The 17,765-nt window shown below is 40.1% G+C and overlaps 2 protein-coding genes across 2 annotated transcripts in view; both read right to left on the bottom strand.

The window, feature by feature from the left end:
* Nucleotides 1–794: 794 nt before the first annotated feature.
* grb7 (growth factor receptor bound protein 7) lies at nucleotides 795–13,963 on the bottom strand. The gene is made up of 15 exons (XM_044014789.1): nucleotides 13,770–13,963; nucleotides 10,275–10,449; nucleotides 9,437–9,563; nucleotides 7,016–7,172; nucleotides 6,796–6,917; nucleotides 5,996–6,070; nucleotides 5,124–5,261; nucleotides 4,891–5,001; nucleotides 4,598–4,696; nucleotides 4,411–4,494; nucleotides 4,194–4,310; nucleotides 2,893–2,950; nucleotides 2,698–2,785; nucleotides 1,376–1,469; nucleotides 795–1,271 (listed from the first exon to the last, which is right to left on the bottom strand). Exons 2-15 carry the CDS (start codon nucleotides 10,442–10,444, stop codon nucleotides 1,125–1,127), a joined length of 1,587 nt encoding a protein of 528 aa, XP_043870724.1. The 5' UTR covers nucleotides 10,445–10,449; nucleotides 13,770–13,963; the 3' UTR covers nucleotides 795–1,124.
* Nucleotides 13,964–15,125: 1,162 nt separating this feature from the next.
* LOC122759531 (ADP-ribosylation factor 2-like) overlaps nucleotides 15,126–17,765 on the bottom strand; it is a 3,571-nt gene continuing 931 nt past the window's right edge. The window contains exons 2-3 of the mRNA XM_044014458.1: nucleotides 17,517–17,762; nucleotides 15,126–16,979 (exon numbers count right to left, since the gene is read on the bottom strand). Of these exons, the coding sequence (XP_043870393.1) occupies nucleotides 16,818–16,979; nucleotides 17,517–17,762 (408 nt within the window). The 3' untranslated portion in view covers nucleotides 15,126–16,817. The remainder of the gene's footprint in view (nucleotides 16,980–17,516; nucleotides 17,763–17,765) is intronic.

Raw genomic sequence — 17,765 nt, 5'->3', positions numbered from 1 at the left:
TAGTCAGAAAGAATTTTGTGTTTTTGTTGTGTGAATTTCAAATCGCTTTCAGAGACGTCACTGGGAAATAACTTTGTAATTCAAAATTGTGGCATTATAAGGTTTTGTTTATTTATTTATTCCCAGACTGAAAGTATCTCTGCATTTCCTGTCATTCGAATTGAAACTGCTTTTTCCCCAGGAAATGATGTCGGAGTGTAAAACACCGCCAAACTAAATCTCAACTACGATACAGTAGCTCTTTTTTCAGCAGCGCCAGTGAACATCTTTAAACCCTACAGAACGTTTTTTTTTTTTGTTTTGTTTTTTTCACAAACCCTGATGTCACATGTTAATATCACATATTAACACAAGATTCCCCTTCACCGTCGTTGTGCAAATATAGCATGAGAAGAGTAAAGTTTGTTCTAGTTATGATGAGATTATTTTTAAGGGCACAGTGAGAAGGTAAAGTATGACTCATCACACACACACACACACAGTGAGAGGAGTGATAGTGTATATAATGTTTGCTACATAAACGCATCCTGGTTAATATTTTTTTTTCATGTTTTCAGTATTATCTTCTAAAAGAATACCCGTAATAAAAAAAAAGTTAAACTATATATTACAACTGAAAACAAAATCCTCTCCTGAGCTTTGACACAGAGTGCCCTCTAGTGGACACTCTGTGAGCAATCAAAACGTCCCCCCACCTGACTTTCATCATCACAGTGAAACCTCTCAAACATGACTGTATGGAATCTGAATCAAAGTGCCCATTATTAAAAGTGCTACATCTCCAAACACCCCCAGCCCCAAAAGCACTAAAAGTCTGTCCGGTGATGCTAATGAAGCTGCCTCCCGGGGGACGGCAGCTCATTAATTAAAAATAAAAAAAAAGGAAAAACGTCTGGAGCCACACACGTTGTGGAGAATAATTAAAATAATATTAAAGAGACAAAGTGCAGACAATACGCTTCGCATCTGACTCGCGAATTCCAGCGAGTCCACGTCTTACTGCCGGCGCGATAACACGATCACTTTGCACTGAAACGGCACATGGGTGATTTAGAAAATAACAGTTTCCTTTATCGACTTTGCTTCATTAAATATCAGCGTTTGTCTCACAGTGTGGGGGACGTTTATAGTGCGACACAGACGCACGGGTGTTTGAGGCAGACGGGCAGGATGCCCTTGTTGATTTGGTGGAACTCCACTAGCTGCAGGAGATCTATGAACAGAGTCAGGCCGTCGTCCATGGTGAAGTACTTCCTGCCTGCGTCCTCGCACTGCACAGAGGAGGACAGTCACTGTTACGGAGCGACACACACACACACACACAGCGAGGCTTGTGCTTTAATCCTGGAAGAATGAGAGGGTGAAGGGAACTCACGGGGATCACCAGGTAGTGTTTGGTCTTCAGCTGGTAACACAGCGATAGAACAAAGCACTGCGCGTGTTGCTGACTCTCACGGATGAGGAACATCCTGAAACATACACACATGTAATCCACCGCCTAAAGGACTACAAGGTAAACCATTAATCAGGCTTTTGACGTTTATTGTAAAGTCGTATGATTATTATTTAAATGTTTTTTTTTTCTTTTTTATGGGTTTTTATGGGTTTCACGTTTGTTTTCTTCTGGTGTGCGCTGACCTCTGACATGAATGCCGGAAATGATCCGTGCGAAACAGTCACTTGGCCGCAGTCAGTCAGATATGAGAGACTGAGAGACGGTAGCTGAAGATGGAGAGAGGTGAGGGATTGTTGGGCCGGAAGGTTTCATTTTAAGAAGCCGAGCGTGTTTTATACAATATGACAACGACCTGGATGTAAACAATTTATTGACAATGACTGAAAGCTGCGATCCTTTTGCCTCGACTGTCAAAAAACAGATGCTCGACTAATTGCCGAGACCTGCGCAGAGAAAAGTAAGTGGCAAATGAACCACTCTCGGCACCGATCGTGTCCGTAATTGTTGGCAGCTCTCGCTCTTTTTCACTTAAACATGACAAATGTCGACGTCTGAGTTTCTAAGGACATTGTCAGGTGGATTTTTGTTCTTGTTGAATACAGGATGGCAGTCATCCATGTTGAGCCTTTATTTTAAGATGACCTGGTTGGCACTTGATAGGCCCGAGTCTCTTTGAAACCACATGTTTCTGTGTGTAGGTGTCTGAAATGCACACTGTCCCATTACTCATTAGAAGTAAAGCAAACTTTTGATGGCAATTCATCTAGATTAACGAATTTCAAAATGTGAGCCATATACTGACAGCCTTAATATTATATTTATAGAGCTGAAACAATAAATTGATTACTAAATGAATGGACAACTATTTTGATAATCGGTTTGAAGCTTTTTTCACGATTAAAACAAGATTTCCGACTGTTTAAGCTTCTTAAATGACAATATTTTCATAATTTCTTTTCCCTGGATTGAACGATTCATCGAGAAAATAATCGACGCATTAATCTATCATGAAAATAATTGTTAGTTGCAGCTCTAATATTTTATCAGATGGAAAAATGAAAAAAGAAAATCAGCTACATTCATCTCTAAAGCTCTGCACTGACACCAGCCACGGAAAAACCCACACCAGTGGACCTCTATCAATGACACATTCATGTGTTAAGTAATTGTGCAATATCTACATAACTCTTTGAGACACACGGCTGCGAGGACATGTTCTTAAATGCGACTCCTCCACTCACCCATCGACCAGCCCCTGCTTCTCTACCAGTCTCTGTGCTTCCTTTCTGGACACGCCACCATGAAACCACGGCTGACTCCTGTGGATGGCTGTGGTCAAACACAGACAGACAGACAGACAGACAGACGGAGCCTGAGTGAGTCAGGAGGAAGCATCACATTTGCGTTATCATCCTTTTGTTTTTGTGTGCACTTACAAGTAGGTCTCGCACCGGAGTTCAGGTTGGGAAGGCTGCACCTGAGGGCTTCCCTCCTCTGTGTCAGTGGCAGAAGAAAAACACAAAACATGTCACAATGTCACATGTTTTACGTCTTTTTTAGGTCATCTGCCTCTTTAAGGGACAATTGATTGCAAATGAGGTGTGATTTTGTAGATCTGGACGTCATGTTTGCCGTAAAAACCCTTTGTCAGGAGCAACAGTGTTAAGGTGTTAGAGCGAGCCATCTTTCAACTGGAGGCAAACAGCAGCAAATAAATGGGTACGGAAAATGTGTGAGAGAAAAAGTGCTGCACATAGAAGCGCTGCATATTATAGTAGATATTTTTATTGAAGATGAGTCTAATTAGATAAAAAAAGGGACTCTTTTAACAATTGAGAACTTCCTAATTAGAATAGTTATAATCTTTCCTTTTCAAAGTCTGTCTTCCATGTCTCTAATCTGACAATTTTAGTATTTTCTTCACAGACATTTATTTATATCATGTTATAAATAAGGTTGTGTCGAGTGCTGCTGATGACAAATTTCAGAGAGGAGGAGTGGAAAGAGAAGAGGCGGAGAATGATTAATATAACATTAGTGCTGTTGAACACCACTAACCAACTAATTTTGTTGCTTTTGGTTCATCTTCTTCACACATTTTATTTAAGGTAGGATTGATTATTAAAGTTCACTATGCTTTGTTTAAGGTGCTCAGTGTTTGGTTTATAGATGAGAGGAACAATAAATGAGGAGAAATGGTAGATTTTTATATTGCTTAAAATTTACTCTGGGTGCTAAATCGTGCCCAAATCTCTCGTCAGTAAAAAAAAAAAAAAAAAGGCTCGTATAAAAGAACACTTCCTTGATATGGTGTCTTAAATTTGCTTTTAAAAGAACATAATGTACTAAAGCTGGTCTTGGCAGGTTTATAAGTCAAATGGGTTGAGAAACGCAATCAGCCGTTCTTATGTGAACATCCATTACATTTTTATAGAGTGACTCCTGGGCTCAGCTCTGGTCTACCAGACTTACTATAGATGCATACATTTCACTTTCATTTCCACCTAACTGTATTAGCTCATCAATAGCCTGAACCACTGTTAATATCAGTGTTGTGTTGACAGCAAGACGGAAATCATTTAGCAACTAATCTCACTACACCGATGGTGTGTTTACAGCCCGTCTGACAGATGACGTTCCTTGAATAAACTGTCATGGAGGCTGATATAAATTACTAAATACCAGAACTGTCAGTCAAAAACAGTTTCTGTCATCCCAGTCACAGCTCCATCCTCACCCTCCAAGCTTGTCCCTCCTCCTTCTCTGCATTCTGGGCCTCCGTAGGGTTCTGGATGACCCGTCCTCCAGCCTTTCCTGAGAAGTCCATGGCCACTAGGCTGGCCTCTGACCTTGACTGAGAGAGAGAGATTAAAGCAGAGATTAATAAAAACAAGATGCAGAGCTGCACACATGTGAGACGATGCATTCCACATTCACATGTCTGATGAGCGCACCTTGTTTTCCGTGAGGTTGGTTCCTTCCGGGCTTTGTGGGGCCAACTTGGACAACTGATAGTTGCACTGAAGCTGCTTCCCATACTGACCACACACACACACACACAACAGAAATGATTTACACGTGACAATTAAAAGACTGGAAGTATTGATTCACATTTTTTTTATTATAGAATTGATGTAAAACCTTGAACAGTCTGAAAGCAGATGTCCAACACGTTCTCGTCTGCTCGCTCTCGGCACACAGGATCTTCAGGTCCTGAGTGCGAACGGGATTCCTGGAGGGCTGAGTAAACAAAACAACTGTACTGTACTGTATGTTCCCAAAAGTTAGAGTTAAATCACTTCAGTCAAAACTGGGAGAAGTCAGATAGATTGTGGTGGGGAACAATATTCCCCCAGTAACAAGAATGACACAAATGACAGCTCTACACAGTCCTGATGCAATGTTCAGTCTCCAGGCCCCAAAGAAGTGGATACCTTGATGCAGAAAGTGAAGTCTGTAGGTGCGCCGTACAGTTTACGACTGTTCACCACCGTGTACACGTTCAAATCTTCCAGATCGGCCACATACTGCAGATGTCGAGGCTCCTGGGCCAAAAAAAGAAATTGTCAAGTACACATATAAAGAACAAAGTGTTCGTCGGTTCTGTTCCACAACATGGGCGCTGTAAAATCCACCAACTGTGAATAAAACGTAAAGCTTTGCCGACCTTGGAGGAGCCCTTCGAGGAGCAATAGAGTCCAGAGCGACGGAGGAAGAAGTAGACCTTCTTCCAGGCCTTACGACTGGGTTCTTTTACGTGCAGGAAACCCTGGATTTCTGGACACGTACCAGACCTCAGCAGGTTCTGCAAAAGCACACGCATCTCACTATTTTACATATTCAAAGTCACAAAGACATTTATTCAAAGCATAAACATTAACTTTAATAAGTATACTTTTTTATTAAGTGACTGATGTGCACAAATAGCAGCTCATTTGCATTGTATTGTCATTTCCTTCAGTTATGGTCATCACAAAAGAACACAATTTCCTGCAACACACACTTAATTTAAAACCTCATTTTGCAGCTAAATTGGTCAATGTGGGATATAAATGTGTCCTGGACAGAGGAGTCATCACTGACTTGGGATCTAGTTACAGTTTCTACATATTTTCTATAAAAAATAAAATAAAATAAAAATAAAAACATTTCTCAAAATCAGACAAAACTGAATAAAATGTACCACATCAGTCACTTGTCAACCTGAGACCAGATCCCTTCATTTCCCAGCACAAGGACAAAAATAATGTCCCCAAAATAAAAAAAAGTTACTGTTCTTCAGCCCTTTTCATTACAGCCATAACCCTGGTCTCATTAGGTAACTCCTTAAATTTTACAGCCCAAAAGTCCCAGCGACTAGAGGTGAAACCAAGGTTAAACAGGCACATGCGTGGTAGCTATCAAACTTTTGGCACAAAAAAGTGACACACGGGAGCTTTTGAGTGTTTTGAAATCAAAACTTTAATAGAAAAAGAAATGTAAACAAATTGTGATTCATACTTCATTAGTGACTTGAGCTTCTGATGTCGTACGTCTTACCTGAATGAGTTCTGACAACGTCATCCCCTTGCTGACATCTGCGCTGTCAGAGATCATGCTCTCTGGGAAAAAGAGCTGTGAGACGAAGGAAGCAGAGCAACTGTCGTGAGCCGTCACTTAAGAGGAACTCATTTACAAGACAAAGAAGCAGCTTCGGCCTACAATACTTTCACACCATCAGCCAATCAGTCATTCTCTGCTGTGGACTATAATTATCTCAACTACACACCCAGCAGGAACCATGCTTCTTTTGTTTTGTTTTGTTTGTTTAAAAAAAAAAAAAAAGTGTAGTAAAAATTTTATTATAACAAATTTTATTATAAAGTAAAGACAAATTATTTTTTTGGACCTCTGGTCAAATACATGACACTAAAATAACATTGTATAGCACTGGGAAGCTGCAAATAATCTCTTCTTTTTTTTGAGCATTTATCGACACAAGATGAATTGATAAAGAAAATTAGCTGAACTTCTGTTGTTTGTGCAACACACATACTGGAAGTCTACGGCTAACTTTATGAGTATAATGTAGTAAATCCTTCAACAGTTTCATACACTTTATCAAAACCAGTTTTCAGAGCAAACTGTCAGCTATGTCTTAACAGTACACGTGACAAACGTGTTGTACTGGCAACCTGCCCATTATTATTTATTAAGGATCAGCAACTGCGGCGGCGTAAGCCTCTCTCAACATCTACCGCACTAATATGTTTGATAAAATCCTCCTTATTCTTTATTCTATTGTGTATTTGGTTGCGTTACAGAGGCCGAGGAGCTTTAACACACTGCAGGCTGCGTACCACAGGTTTCCTGAAGAACTCGTACTTGGCATAGTTTTTGCAGAAAACGAGCCTCGTGTCACCCTTGAGAGACCAGGTGGCCTGAACCTCCAGCGCGACCTCGTGGTCCTCCAGACATCTCTCTGAGGAGACGGAGGAGCGCGCGTGAGCATGTATGAACAGCAAACATTTAACTTGATTACTTCACTGTTCTACTTTTGTGTGCAGAGCTATAGCTTACCGAGGCCGAGAGTGGGATGAAGTTCCAGGAGCGCCCAGTTCTCCTGGTCACTGCAGTGAGCCGTCTGGACCAACGTGTGACACACCTCTCTGGCTGTGGCTCGTGGAGAGACCCACACTGATCTGCTGTGGTTGTCCTCCCCGTACACTTTGATCAGCTGATTAAAATGGTACGGAAGAGCAGATGGAGTTTTAGAGTTGGTCTCTTGCGAGACAATATGTGAGACCAACAGCTTGTGCAGTGCAGTCACAGTTGAGCTAATAAGTCTTCACACCAAAGACGAGGCTGGTGAAGTTCTTCCTAATTGTAGGGCAATGCAGTGAAAAGCTACTCTTCAATCTCCTACATTTCCTCATTAGAAGAATTTACAACACCGGTTTTATGTCTAATTCAGTTCGAGCTGTCTTATAGGAGCCACAATAAAGGTTATTAATAATCAACTACTAAATTAATCACCAAATATAGTGATTATTTTTGAATGGATGCGAGTGAGTTTTGTTTTCAAAAGAACAAACACTCAGCCTCTAAAATTGTTTCTGGTTTCCTTGCTCCTCTTTGAAAGTAAACTGAATATATATCTGGCTTATGTACAAAACAAGTCATTTGAGGACATCTTCATTTTGAGGTTTGGTGAACAATGATTTATTCTTTCTTTTTTTGATGGATGGAGGAAATGAATCCTCCTTCTGTAACTGCAGCCACGCATGTGTCTCTGAGGCTTGCGGAGGTGAACTGGGTGCAGGTTATTCAGGGGTCAGGGCAGTCACAGTGATTCAGTGAGCGTGCTGCTGGATTCAGATGCTGTGTCAGACTTAAAGGAGACCAACATGCCCAACCAGAATCCTGTCAATCAACAAACCTCGACTGGTTGGGTGAGTTCTGGAGTCAGTCTGGACAAATAATGGTTAAGTACGTATATACCAGGTAGGTGTGTGTGTGTGGGGCGGGACATTCTTTGTGTGGAAACCGTGCATTTGTTCAATATCCGGTCAGTCCACTTTGACTCCTGAGTGGGTTTCGTTATTATAACTTCCTCTCGCTCGTAATAAGCGCAAGAGGAAGCAGAAGGAATGTGTTTCTCTTTACTCAGAACATTTTCATTTTATGAGCGCAGAACACAAAGAAACTGTGGGAGGAAACTTGAATAGCTGAAGAAAATCATGATTTTGTTTTTTCGGTCATCAGTCAAATCAAGGGTTTACAAATAAAAACAAACAACGACAAAGTAAAAGAGTACAAACAGAGAGCAGATGGGCATGCTGTTTTGGTTGAAATGTATAAAACATGTTTATATTAATGAATTACATGTAAACAAGAACCTTATTTGATAGATGTAATCAATTGATATTGACAGTGGAAGAATGACAGTGAACTGTTCCCGTTTTAAATATAGGGAAAACATTTTGGAACTATTACCAAAGGAAACCTGTATATTAGCAGGAATGTAGCACAAGTATGAAGGCGATAGCTGTGCTATGTATTTCAATGGAAAACTATCACAAGCATCTTCTGACTACAGCCTCCATCCTTGTGGTTTCAGGCTTCTCGCCAGATGTTGTTGTGTGAATATGAGTGACAGGGTCCAACATGATCGAGCCTTTTTCTGTTTACTCAAGTTTGAACTCTTTGAACTGTTTCGCTTATTTCACAATAGGACGGTTTTAGTCTCTAACTTTGCTCCGTGCTTTCAATTAGCAAAGATAGGTTTACCATCATATGTTTTACTTGCATCAATCAGAAGGCAATGAATTAGCTGCAGGGTCCACACAAATGACCTGAGATATCATCGGCTATCTCATCTGTGTTACTGTACACAAAGCTGCCCTGGGGCAAGTGTGACACAGTGACATGCACCTGTGATGACAGATATGTTTACTCTGGCAGTGTTTGGCAGTCAAAATAAGCCTGTGTTGGCATGGAAACACAGGTCACCTGTCAGACACAATCACAGCCAGCCTGCACCTTCAGCACTGGCAGGTTTAGACACATTAAAAGGATCCACTTGCAAATTGCCACCTGTCAGACCAGGGCAGGTGTGATGGGATTACCGCCACACAGGTACTTGATTTGCTCAAATCAGGTAATCCCGTGAGACTAAAACCTTATCGGACCCCTCTACCTCGTCTGGGACTCTGGCTAGTTGGCTAAAGTTAGCTGGTTAGTTAGTTAGACACAAGTTAATTGCTTCTTACTAAAGGTGGAAAACAACTCACAAATGTAGTTAAACAAAATGTGTTTGTTGTTGTTTTTGTAAGGTTATCAGCAGACTTCTGCTCTTTTTATTTCTCTTTTCAAGCAGGTAAATCAACTTGGTACAGAACAGTCACCGATTGATTTGGGTGAGGCTGTAAATCTGAAACTAACAAGGTGAAACGGAAGGGTCAGGCGAGGCAGCTACTTGCTAATAAAGTTTGAACTTACGTGTTTGTCACTTGACGTTGGTGGAAGTGAATTATTGAGGACTGGAGACTTGGAGGGGCTACACAGCTCAGGAAATGGGTTGGGTATGGACGGGACAGAGGAAGAGAAGTGCTCTACTGTTTTCGTCCTGGAAGAAGTCAATGGGATAAGAAAAAGAGCACAACAGGAACAGGTCAGAGTGTTATTCAAGGAGTTAAGTTGTATAATTGTTATACTTTCAACAAAACATTACATTTCAAATCGTGAAACATGAACGTCATTGCACCAACCATAGCAAAATATGAGTTAAAAGTTTAAGAAATAGCCCCAGCACATAGTGGGAGTAATCCCATTGATTAAAACAAATGTTGGACTCACATACAGGCTAAAGGAAATGTTGACGGTCAAACTACCACACTGTTGTGTGGGTTCTTCTTGAGTAATTATACTTAATCAGAAAATCTCCCAAATGCCAAAGCATGGCAGGGTTCATTTGGAGACATCGCCATTGTTTCTGGAAAAGTGGAATTGCCTATGTTATAAATTAGGTGTAACAACCGCACAACTCTACCCAGTGTCTGCGATAGCAGAGCAAACACCCAGCCTATATCTGCAATGACAGCTTTATTACTTGTGTCTTTAAGACTGGGAGTATCTGGGACAGTTGTTGTCATAATAGAAACTTCTTTAAACATCAGATGACTTAAGGCCTGAGAGGCTGAGTCACTGGCTTGAGTCAATAACTACTACTTCCACTGACTCATGTCCACGTAGTCTGAGAGCTCGTAGTAAACACATACTGAGCGACCTCATCGGCTTCCTCTCACAGTGAATAATGCCGAGCTCCTGTTAGTCATACCTGCTTGAGGTGATGAGGATGGGCTGGGAGCGGCGAACGGAGGGCGAATCTGTAACCAGAGGTGCCAGAGTCAGAGTGGAGCTCCCCAGTAACGTGTCTGCTCCATTAGACTTCTCCATCCTCTCCGAGCCCTCAAATACTTCTGTCCAAGGACCTGCCACTTCCATCATGTTACCTGAGGAGAGGGAGGGAGCACAGGTCATTTTATTTATACAGCATATCCGTCAAAGGGAGATTAAGTTATGGAAACAAACTGTAAAACACTCCAGAATCACTGATTATCAAAAAAACTGTGGGGGCAAAACAACAGCAAGGTCTAAGTCAAACTTTTGTATTTAAGACTTGGCTTCCAGCTGCTTCTGGTGGTTAACTGCTTAAATCTATGCCATATAATGAGCTGTTAAAGCTCTGATGCAGTTCAGAGTTCCACAGAAGACATTTCCTTCTTCAGCGCTGACTCAATATCTGTTTCAGCTGTAAAAATGTAACCAGAGGCATAACGAGGCAGTTTCTGTTCAACCGGTGACCTTCTCGCTGTGGAGCACCTAAATATAACATTAAACACACAATGCCACAACAACAATGACGCAACTGATTCTAATCTCCGCTGCTCGAAATAGACTAAATCTAACAAGAGGTGCTGAGTAAAATATTATACCAAGACACACATTAATATCTTAACCTGATGACCACGTTAATAGTTAACCTGATGAATCGATATCTCTATTGATTGGATCACTTTGTGACTTTGGGACGTTGTAACATGCCAGGCAACAAGTCAAGACTGTCACTCACGACAGAATAATATGGACACATGTACAGACATACACGTAGTCTGATTGACTGTCTAGACTAGAGCTAGACTGCATCTCTGAGTGCTACCTGCTGCTCAAAGATGTTTTGTCAAACTATCATAAGGAAAGAAAATAAATAAATAAATATAAGGAAAGAAAATAAATAAATAAATAAATAAATAAAAATGAGTATGATGAAATTATGTATTGTACGATGAAAATATGTATTCTGTGCGTAATGGGGGAAGGGACTAGATAAGCTTTTGCTTCTTTCCCTTTCGGTTATGTGTATTGTGTGAACCACACTAAGATGATGTGTGATGATGATTGATCTAACTGACATGACCGAAAAATAAACATATAAATAAATAAATAAATACCTGCTGCTCTGTGTCGTGACGATTTCCTTCACTTCTGACACGACTAGTAAAATGATACTACTTCATAAGACTTTACAAGCTATTAAATAAAACTAACTATGAATTCAGTTATATCAGTACTTGTCGCTCTGACTACAGACAACTCAGAACTTTATAAATCCACTTTACACTTTACTTGACTTCTTTCAAAATTCACTTTACAACACACGCTAAACTGATAGTTGTTTTAGACTGACACAAATGACCACAAGGAGATGAAAAGTGAAAACAAAAAGATCACAGAAGAGACACGATGTTACCAAAGAGACTCAACCACGATAAATCCACATAAACAGTTGGTAAAGCCACTGAGATACATAATTATAATTACAAAAAAAAAAAAAAAAGATCACAGAGACTCACACAACCCAAGTACAAAGACTACAAACACAACCACTGCAGTGTAAAAACACCAAGAAACACAACAGGACAGTATTGACTTACAACTACCACAAAGACAAACAACACGGCCAACATAACCACAGATAAACTCACAGCAATGGCAGACACACAACATAACCAAAACCTAAACGTCATTTCTCTCTAACACAATACCCAGCAGACAGGGTTTGCTGTTGCAGCAGAGAGAACATGCAGCATGTGACGATGAGAACTGCCGAGAGAACAAAATCTGAGCATTTCCTCTTTTATCCACACATTGTAATATTCAAATATCCTTAAATATCACATACTAACTTATCGGCTATGTTGCAGTAATCATGTCCGCTGCTTTAGCCGAGTCATGTTGCAGTAATTTAGGTTAATGTTATTAAAGTTGTGCATTGTGTTTTTTGGAAGTGATATTGGCATTGGTAGAAACTAAAGTTTGCATGGAGAAAAAATGGTATTGAGCCATCTGTAGTCACGCCACTAACATCAGTAGACCTAATTACACAACACAACCGAATAATTACATGGTTTGCAACTAATGATTATGTTCATTATCTATGCATGAGTTGCATTTGGTTTTAATTAACTGACTCATTTATTAAACCTACAATGACAAAGGAAAAAATAACCTACTCCAAGACACCAGGGTGACCTGTTTAAATGTTTTGTTTAGTAAAGCGAGTCAAAACAAAAACACAGTTCATTTTACCATGAAAACTTTTTTTTTCAGGTGCTAAGCATTAATAAAAATGTGTAGTATAACATCTTCACTTATCAATTCACTGATCAATCAATTGGCAAAATTGTATAGTAACAGTAAAACAAATGTCATAACTAATGGAGTACTACAGTGCAAATCAAAAGGATGAAGTGATTATTGATTGATTACTAAAATAATCACCATTTTCATGACTGACAGCTTGGTTTGTATAGTATAAAACAGGCCTCTGCTTTCAAATTTCTAAAGCTGCAGCTGTTGCAGTGGTTGATTTTTGTTTGTTTTTGACATTACTAACAGATGGGACCGAGGGAGCATTTCTGGGTATACAGTGGCAGCTGTGGGGTGAGTGGGGAAGAAGCGTTTAGATTTTTTGAGTAGTAGAATTTCCTTCTGAAACGTTTTGTGGGTGCTTCGTCGTGTTTGCAGCCATCTTTGCAATTGCAATGTTGCTGTTGCCTCACTTTGGCTTTACATTAAACTAATCACTTCCTGTGTGCAGCATAGGAGTGTTGCCAGGCAAGAACATTGCTAGTTTGCTATATTGATAAAGAGTGAGAGTGCTAATCATTGTTTCGATCATTTGACAATGGTTTAGATGCATTAGATTTAAATGTTATGCACTGCAGTTTAAGTAATTCCTAGTTTATTTCCTGTTCAGTGACTATTAAGAATGCCTTTGGGGTTTGGACTAAAACAAAAACATCTGACGATGCCATATTAATTAATTAATAGTGAAGTAGACAAGTGATAAGGTCCTTATTGAGCCAGAATGTCTTCACAGTTCAACACTTCATTGAGTACGTCGCCCAGTCCAAATTCACAGCTCACCCTAAACTCGTCCCCAATTCTTCTTACTATGATTCCTGTTGCACAGAACTATCTGAAAAGATAAGGTCGCCGGTTACACCTGTCTGATATGCAGGCTGGTGTGTAGGCACAGCGCCAAACCTCATACTGAAACTTAGGGAAATTACCGGCGTGTCTCTGAACAAAGCCCTGGTGACAAACACAACAACTCACCTGTACTGAAACTAAAATAGTAGTACGTTTTTGCTCACGTCGGCCTACTCTGTGTCCTTATGCGAGCTTTGTTTTCGCGGTTAAAAACCAGCCTGCACCTGTTCGGACAAGCTAGTTAGCATCAGGTAAAAGAGCGAGTTTGAAGACTCACCTGTAAACAGCGTCCTGTTCCTCGGCAGGTTTCAACTGTCAGTCATCCTGTTCATCCCAGGTGTGCTAGGAAGATGTTTGTGTGTTTGTGTTCTTCTTTATCTTCTTCTTTTCTTTAAGTGTTTCTAACAACACGAGATGCGTGCTTCTGTGACAATGTGCCACTGATAAGTGTGTGTGGAGACGGGAGGAAGGCAGGAGTCTGTCCGTCAGGTGTGCTCTGTTGCTCCGCCTCCTCTTGTTTTTTAACTTAACTTACTTTGCATAACTTAATATTTATTAAATTCCATAAATAAATAAGCACAGATCATTCAATGAATTAATAAATACATGTGTTAGTATATTCAATAAATTATGATTCTATTCTTGTTCTTACTCATTGTCCTTGTCCTAGATCATACTGTTGTAAGGACATATTTTTACATCATTTTATATCATTAATATAACTTAGTATTAGTCATTTTATTATATTTTTCAAGTTTTATTTTCTGTAAAATGATCTAGTACTTCTAATAATAACTATTATACTTTCATTATTTTCCACCAACTACTGGTTGAAAAGTTTCACTCACGACTCAACCAACTACTTTTGAGTCTAGCACCAATGACTGTTTGTCTCCACCTAGTGTTTGACTCCTGACTCTCTGGTGGACACTTTGTTTTTCTTCTCCTTGACCCGAGTGAAGTTTGATCAGCTTCTTGGCTTCAGTGGGAGTTAAACATTCACAGCGTGTTTGGCCCCTGTACACATGAAAGACAATGCAACAATTTAAACACAGACACTTACATTGATTACATTTTTCATTGAGAACAAATGGTATTCGGACCTAGGGGTGAGCGCCCTTCACAAGATAATCCACATAAAATGATTGAAATTCTGTGAAATCTCACAAAATCCAGGATTAGTTATTTAAATAGAGATAATATTTTACTGCAGATTAAAACAAACACCTAATATGTTGTGCTCACATATTAGGTGTTCCATTTTAAGCAAGTTGGAATTGCTTACATGTCAACTATTATTATAGCATTATACTAAAATGTTTGTGTAAATAAATCCTTTCATAGAGAAAGGCACCCAAGGAATCCACTTCAACACCCTAAACAAACAAGGTAGTTAAGAAATAAGGACAGTTTTAGTCTACTGACTAAGTGCATGTGTGTGTTAACCACTGAGCTATGCAGCTGCTAATCCAGGTGTAACCCCCTAACTGGGCGAGTGGCTACAACAGTTTCCAGGAGCATGGAGGATACACAAGATATAGGTATTTTGTAATTTAAAACTTTAACACAACAATAACAGTTATAATAGTAATACTTAAATCTCAATTTAAAAAAAAGACTCCTTCACCCACTGTTGGATCAAATCAAGTTTATTAATGTGTTCAGGAAATCCCCACAGAAACAGTTTACAGGGGAACTTACAGATTTACAATCATTCTTGACAGACGTGCCAGCTTAAACCCCCATGGTTCCACACTGAAGACGCCTGCTGAATCTCACAACCCACTAACTTCAAACCCATTCCCCTAAATAGGTCTACCAACAAGTCCACACACTGTTGAGCTACTGAGTATGTGTTTGTCGGTTTATCAGTCATTAAGAATGCAGATGCAGCAGCCTGTAAGGACAGACATCTGAATTAGGTTATTTTTCTTCATGTCTGCACCGTTCAGTTACGAGAGCCTTCATGTTTTTGGTGCCAATCCTTCATCCCAACCACAAACATCAGCAGACAGGAGGCTTTCTGATAGAAGTAAAACTGCCCATTGTTGGTGAGAAACGCCCCATACTCAGTTTAGACCCTCGAGTATTCACTACTTTCATGTACAGGATTTGTCAAACTGCTCAAATGCATTTGGTTCAGCAGTCGTAGTACAAATAGAAATGCTAAAACTAGTCGACAAAAAGAAACAAACACATGTAACATCTTTTAAAGGAATAACATGTGAAGCTTGTGAATGTATCAGGACACCTGTCATAGTTAAGCAGTGGAATTTTTGGAAATGCCCAATGCCTTGTATTTGACCTACATTACGTAGGAACACTGTCATAATGATTAATTACTCTGGAGGTCATTTCAAAAATTTCTATTTCATCCAGGGATTTCTATGCTACCAAAATAATCTCAAGACAAGAATTGCATATAGTCGCAGGTTCTAATTTTTAAGTAGATCATCATTTAATTTCTTTTAGATTGTTGGCTTGCCTTGTGCTTCATGGTTTTGCTTGGTATGGGGAAGAAAGGTAGTGTTCATTGGAGAACCATTGCTAAGAATAATCTGTTATATTCCAATATAATAATAATAAAACAACCAGCATGGTTTTCAAATGACACAAGAATGACCGAGGATGGGCGTTCATTTTTATTTATTTTATTGTTTGTTCGTTTGTTGATTTGCTTTGACCTGATACAGGTTAAGATGCAATTTACGGAATCTCTTACTAGTGAGTTGAGGTTTCAAAATCAAATGAGGTTAAAATGAACATCTAGCATTCAGTCTACAGTGAGTGGAAAATTTTCTAGTCAACATAAGATACTACGGTGAGGCAGCAGGAGAACTTGCACCCTTGCTCTTTCTTTGCCGTATGAAAACCATGCTTCCTCTGGAGAGTCAGGGTGGGGAGAAGGGGGCCGTGCAAGACTGAGAGTGGGGGGGAAGCTGAGTGGGGCTGGGTGAGTTCGGTGGATGGAGAACGGTGCTTGAAAACCAGACTGCTGATTTCACAGGAGGTGTGTAAAAGGCACGCCAGGGTTACTCCCAATCCCAGCCAACATACACAGACACCTTCACACCCACACACACACTCGCTGAACACACACAGTACACACACGCACCCACACACGCACACACAAGCAGCACAGGCTAGAGCCCCAATGAGGAGGGGAGGAAACAGGAAGGAGGGAATGAAGGAAGTTCTTGATAGAAAGAGTTGGGTTTGAAACTTGGGTTAGGTGGGAGCAAAGGGGCCTGGATCCCGTGCTGCCGCTGTGTTGAAACAGAAAAAATAAACAACGAAAAAAAAAAATCAAAAATGGTGGAATGGATCATTTCTGGTTCTTCAGCTGGTTGGAGAGCCAGTCCAGGCCTTCGTACAAACCGTCCCCGCTGGTGGCGCAGGTAGCCTGGATGTACCAGCTGCGCTGGCGGAGGGCGTGAAGCCCCAACTTCTCTGTAATCTCTGCAGCATTCATAGCATTGGGGAGATCCTGGAGAAGAGGAGAATCATGATAAAATCAAGATGAAGGTTTGATAATCAACAGGCTATGCATAGAGATGCAATTTTCTGACAAATCACAAACTGCAATTCCATCTAATTTCTTAAAATCCCAAATTGAGTTTCTGCATTTGTGCCTTTTCTCAGTAAACATGTACAGCTGTATAAAGCTTGTGTGTAGGAAGTGTTTAACTGGCTGTAAGATGATCAGTTTGGGCCCCATGATGAGTTAGTTCGAGTCTACTTTTTGGACATAAAAGTAGACAGACTAGACTCAGTACAAAGATCTGAGCTCCATTTGTTTGAGTATTCATCTATGGTAATGTGAGGCAGAGTGTGGAATCTACTTTATTCTGATGTTGGTTCTTCAAATCTTTTATGATCATTTGGAAAATGTCAATGTTTCCTTTTTGCCTACAATATGCACTTAACAAATATATTTGTTAAGTGCTACATTAACTCATGATCAAAGGGTTGTGTGTTAAGATTACATTTTCAATACACGTTCGTAGCACAATTAGGACCTCACCTGTTTATTTGCAAAAACAAGCAGCACAGCGTCTCTGAGTTCGTCCTCGGCGAGCATCCTGGCAAGCTCCTCTCGTGCCTCGGTCACCCTCTCCCTGTCATTGCTGTCCACCACAAAAATAAGTCCTGCATAGACACAGTATTTGGTTAAAGACAATAACCGTTCAGTTTCACATGAGATTGTCCCAGCAACAACACAGCCATCTAGTTTCAAAGCATTTTTCTGCTCGACTACATTAAACTGTGACTT

The sequence above is a fragment of the Solea senegalensis genome, linkage group LG18, assembly GCF_019176455.1.
Source record: "Solea senegalensis isolate Sse05_10M linkage group LG18, IFAPA_SoseM_1, whole genome shotgun sequence".
NCBI classification, from domain to species: Eukaryota; Metazoa; Chordata; class Actinopteri; order Pleuronectiformes; family Soleidae; genus Solea; species Solea senegalensis.
Note: the sequence above shows the minus strand (reverse complement) of the source record. Positions and strands in the feature narration are given on the sequence as shown.

What these genes read in the sequence shown, in the direction of transcription:
- grb7 (XM_044014789.1), bottom strand. Translation starts at nt 10,444, where the DNA reads ATGATGGAAGTGGCAGGTCCTTGGACAGAAGTATTTGAGGGCTCGGAG. An exon ending in CGTTGTCAGAACTCATTCAG is followed by an intron (nt 5,262 to 5,995) that starts GTAAGACGTACG and finishes GTGCTTTTGCAG; the next exon opens with AACCTGCTGAGGTCTGGTAC. An exon ending in AACACTACCTGGTGATCCCC is followed by an intron (nt 1,272 to 1,375) that starts GTGAGTTCCCTT and finishes TCCTCTGTGCAG; the next exon opens with TGCGAGGACGCAGGCAGGAA.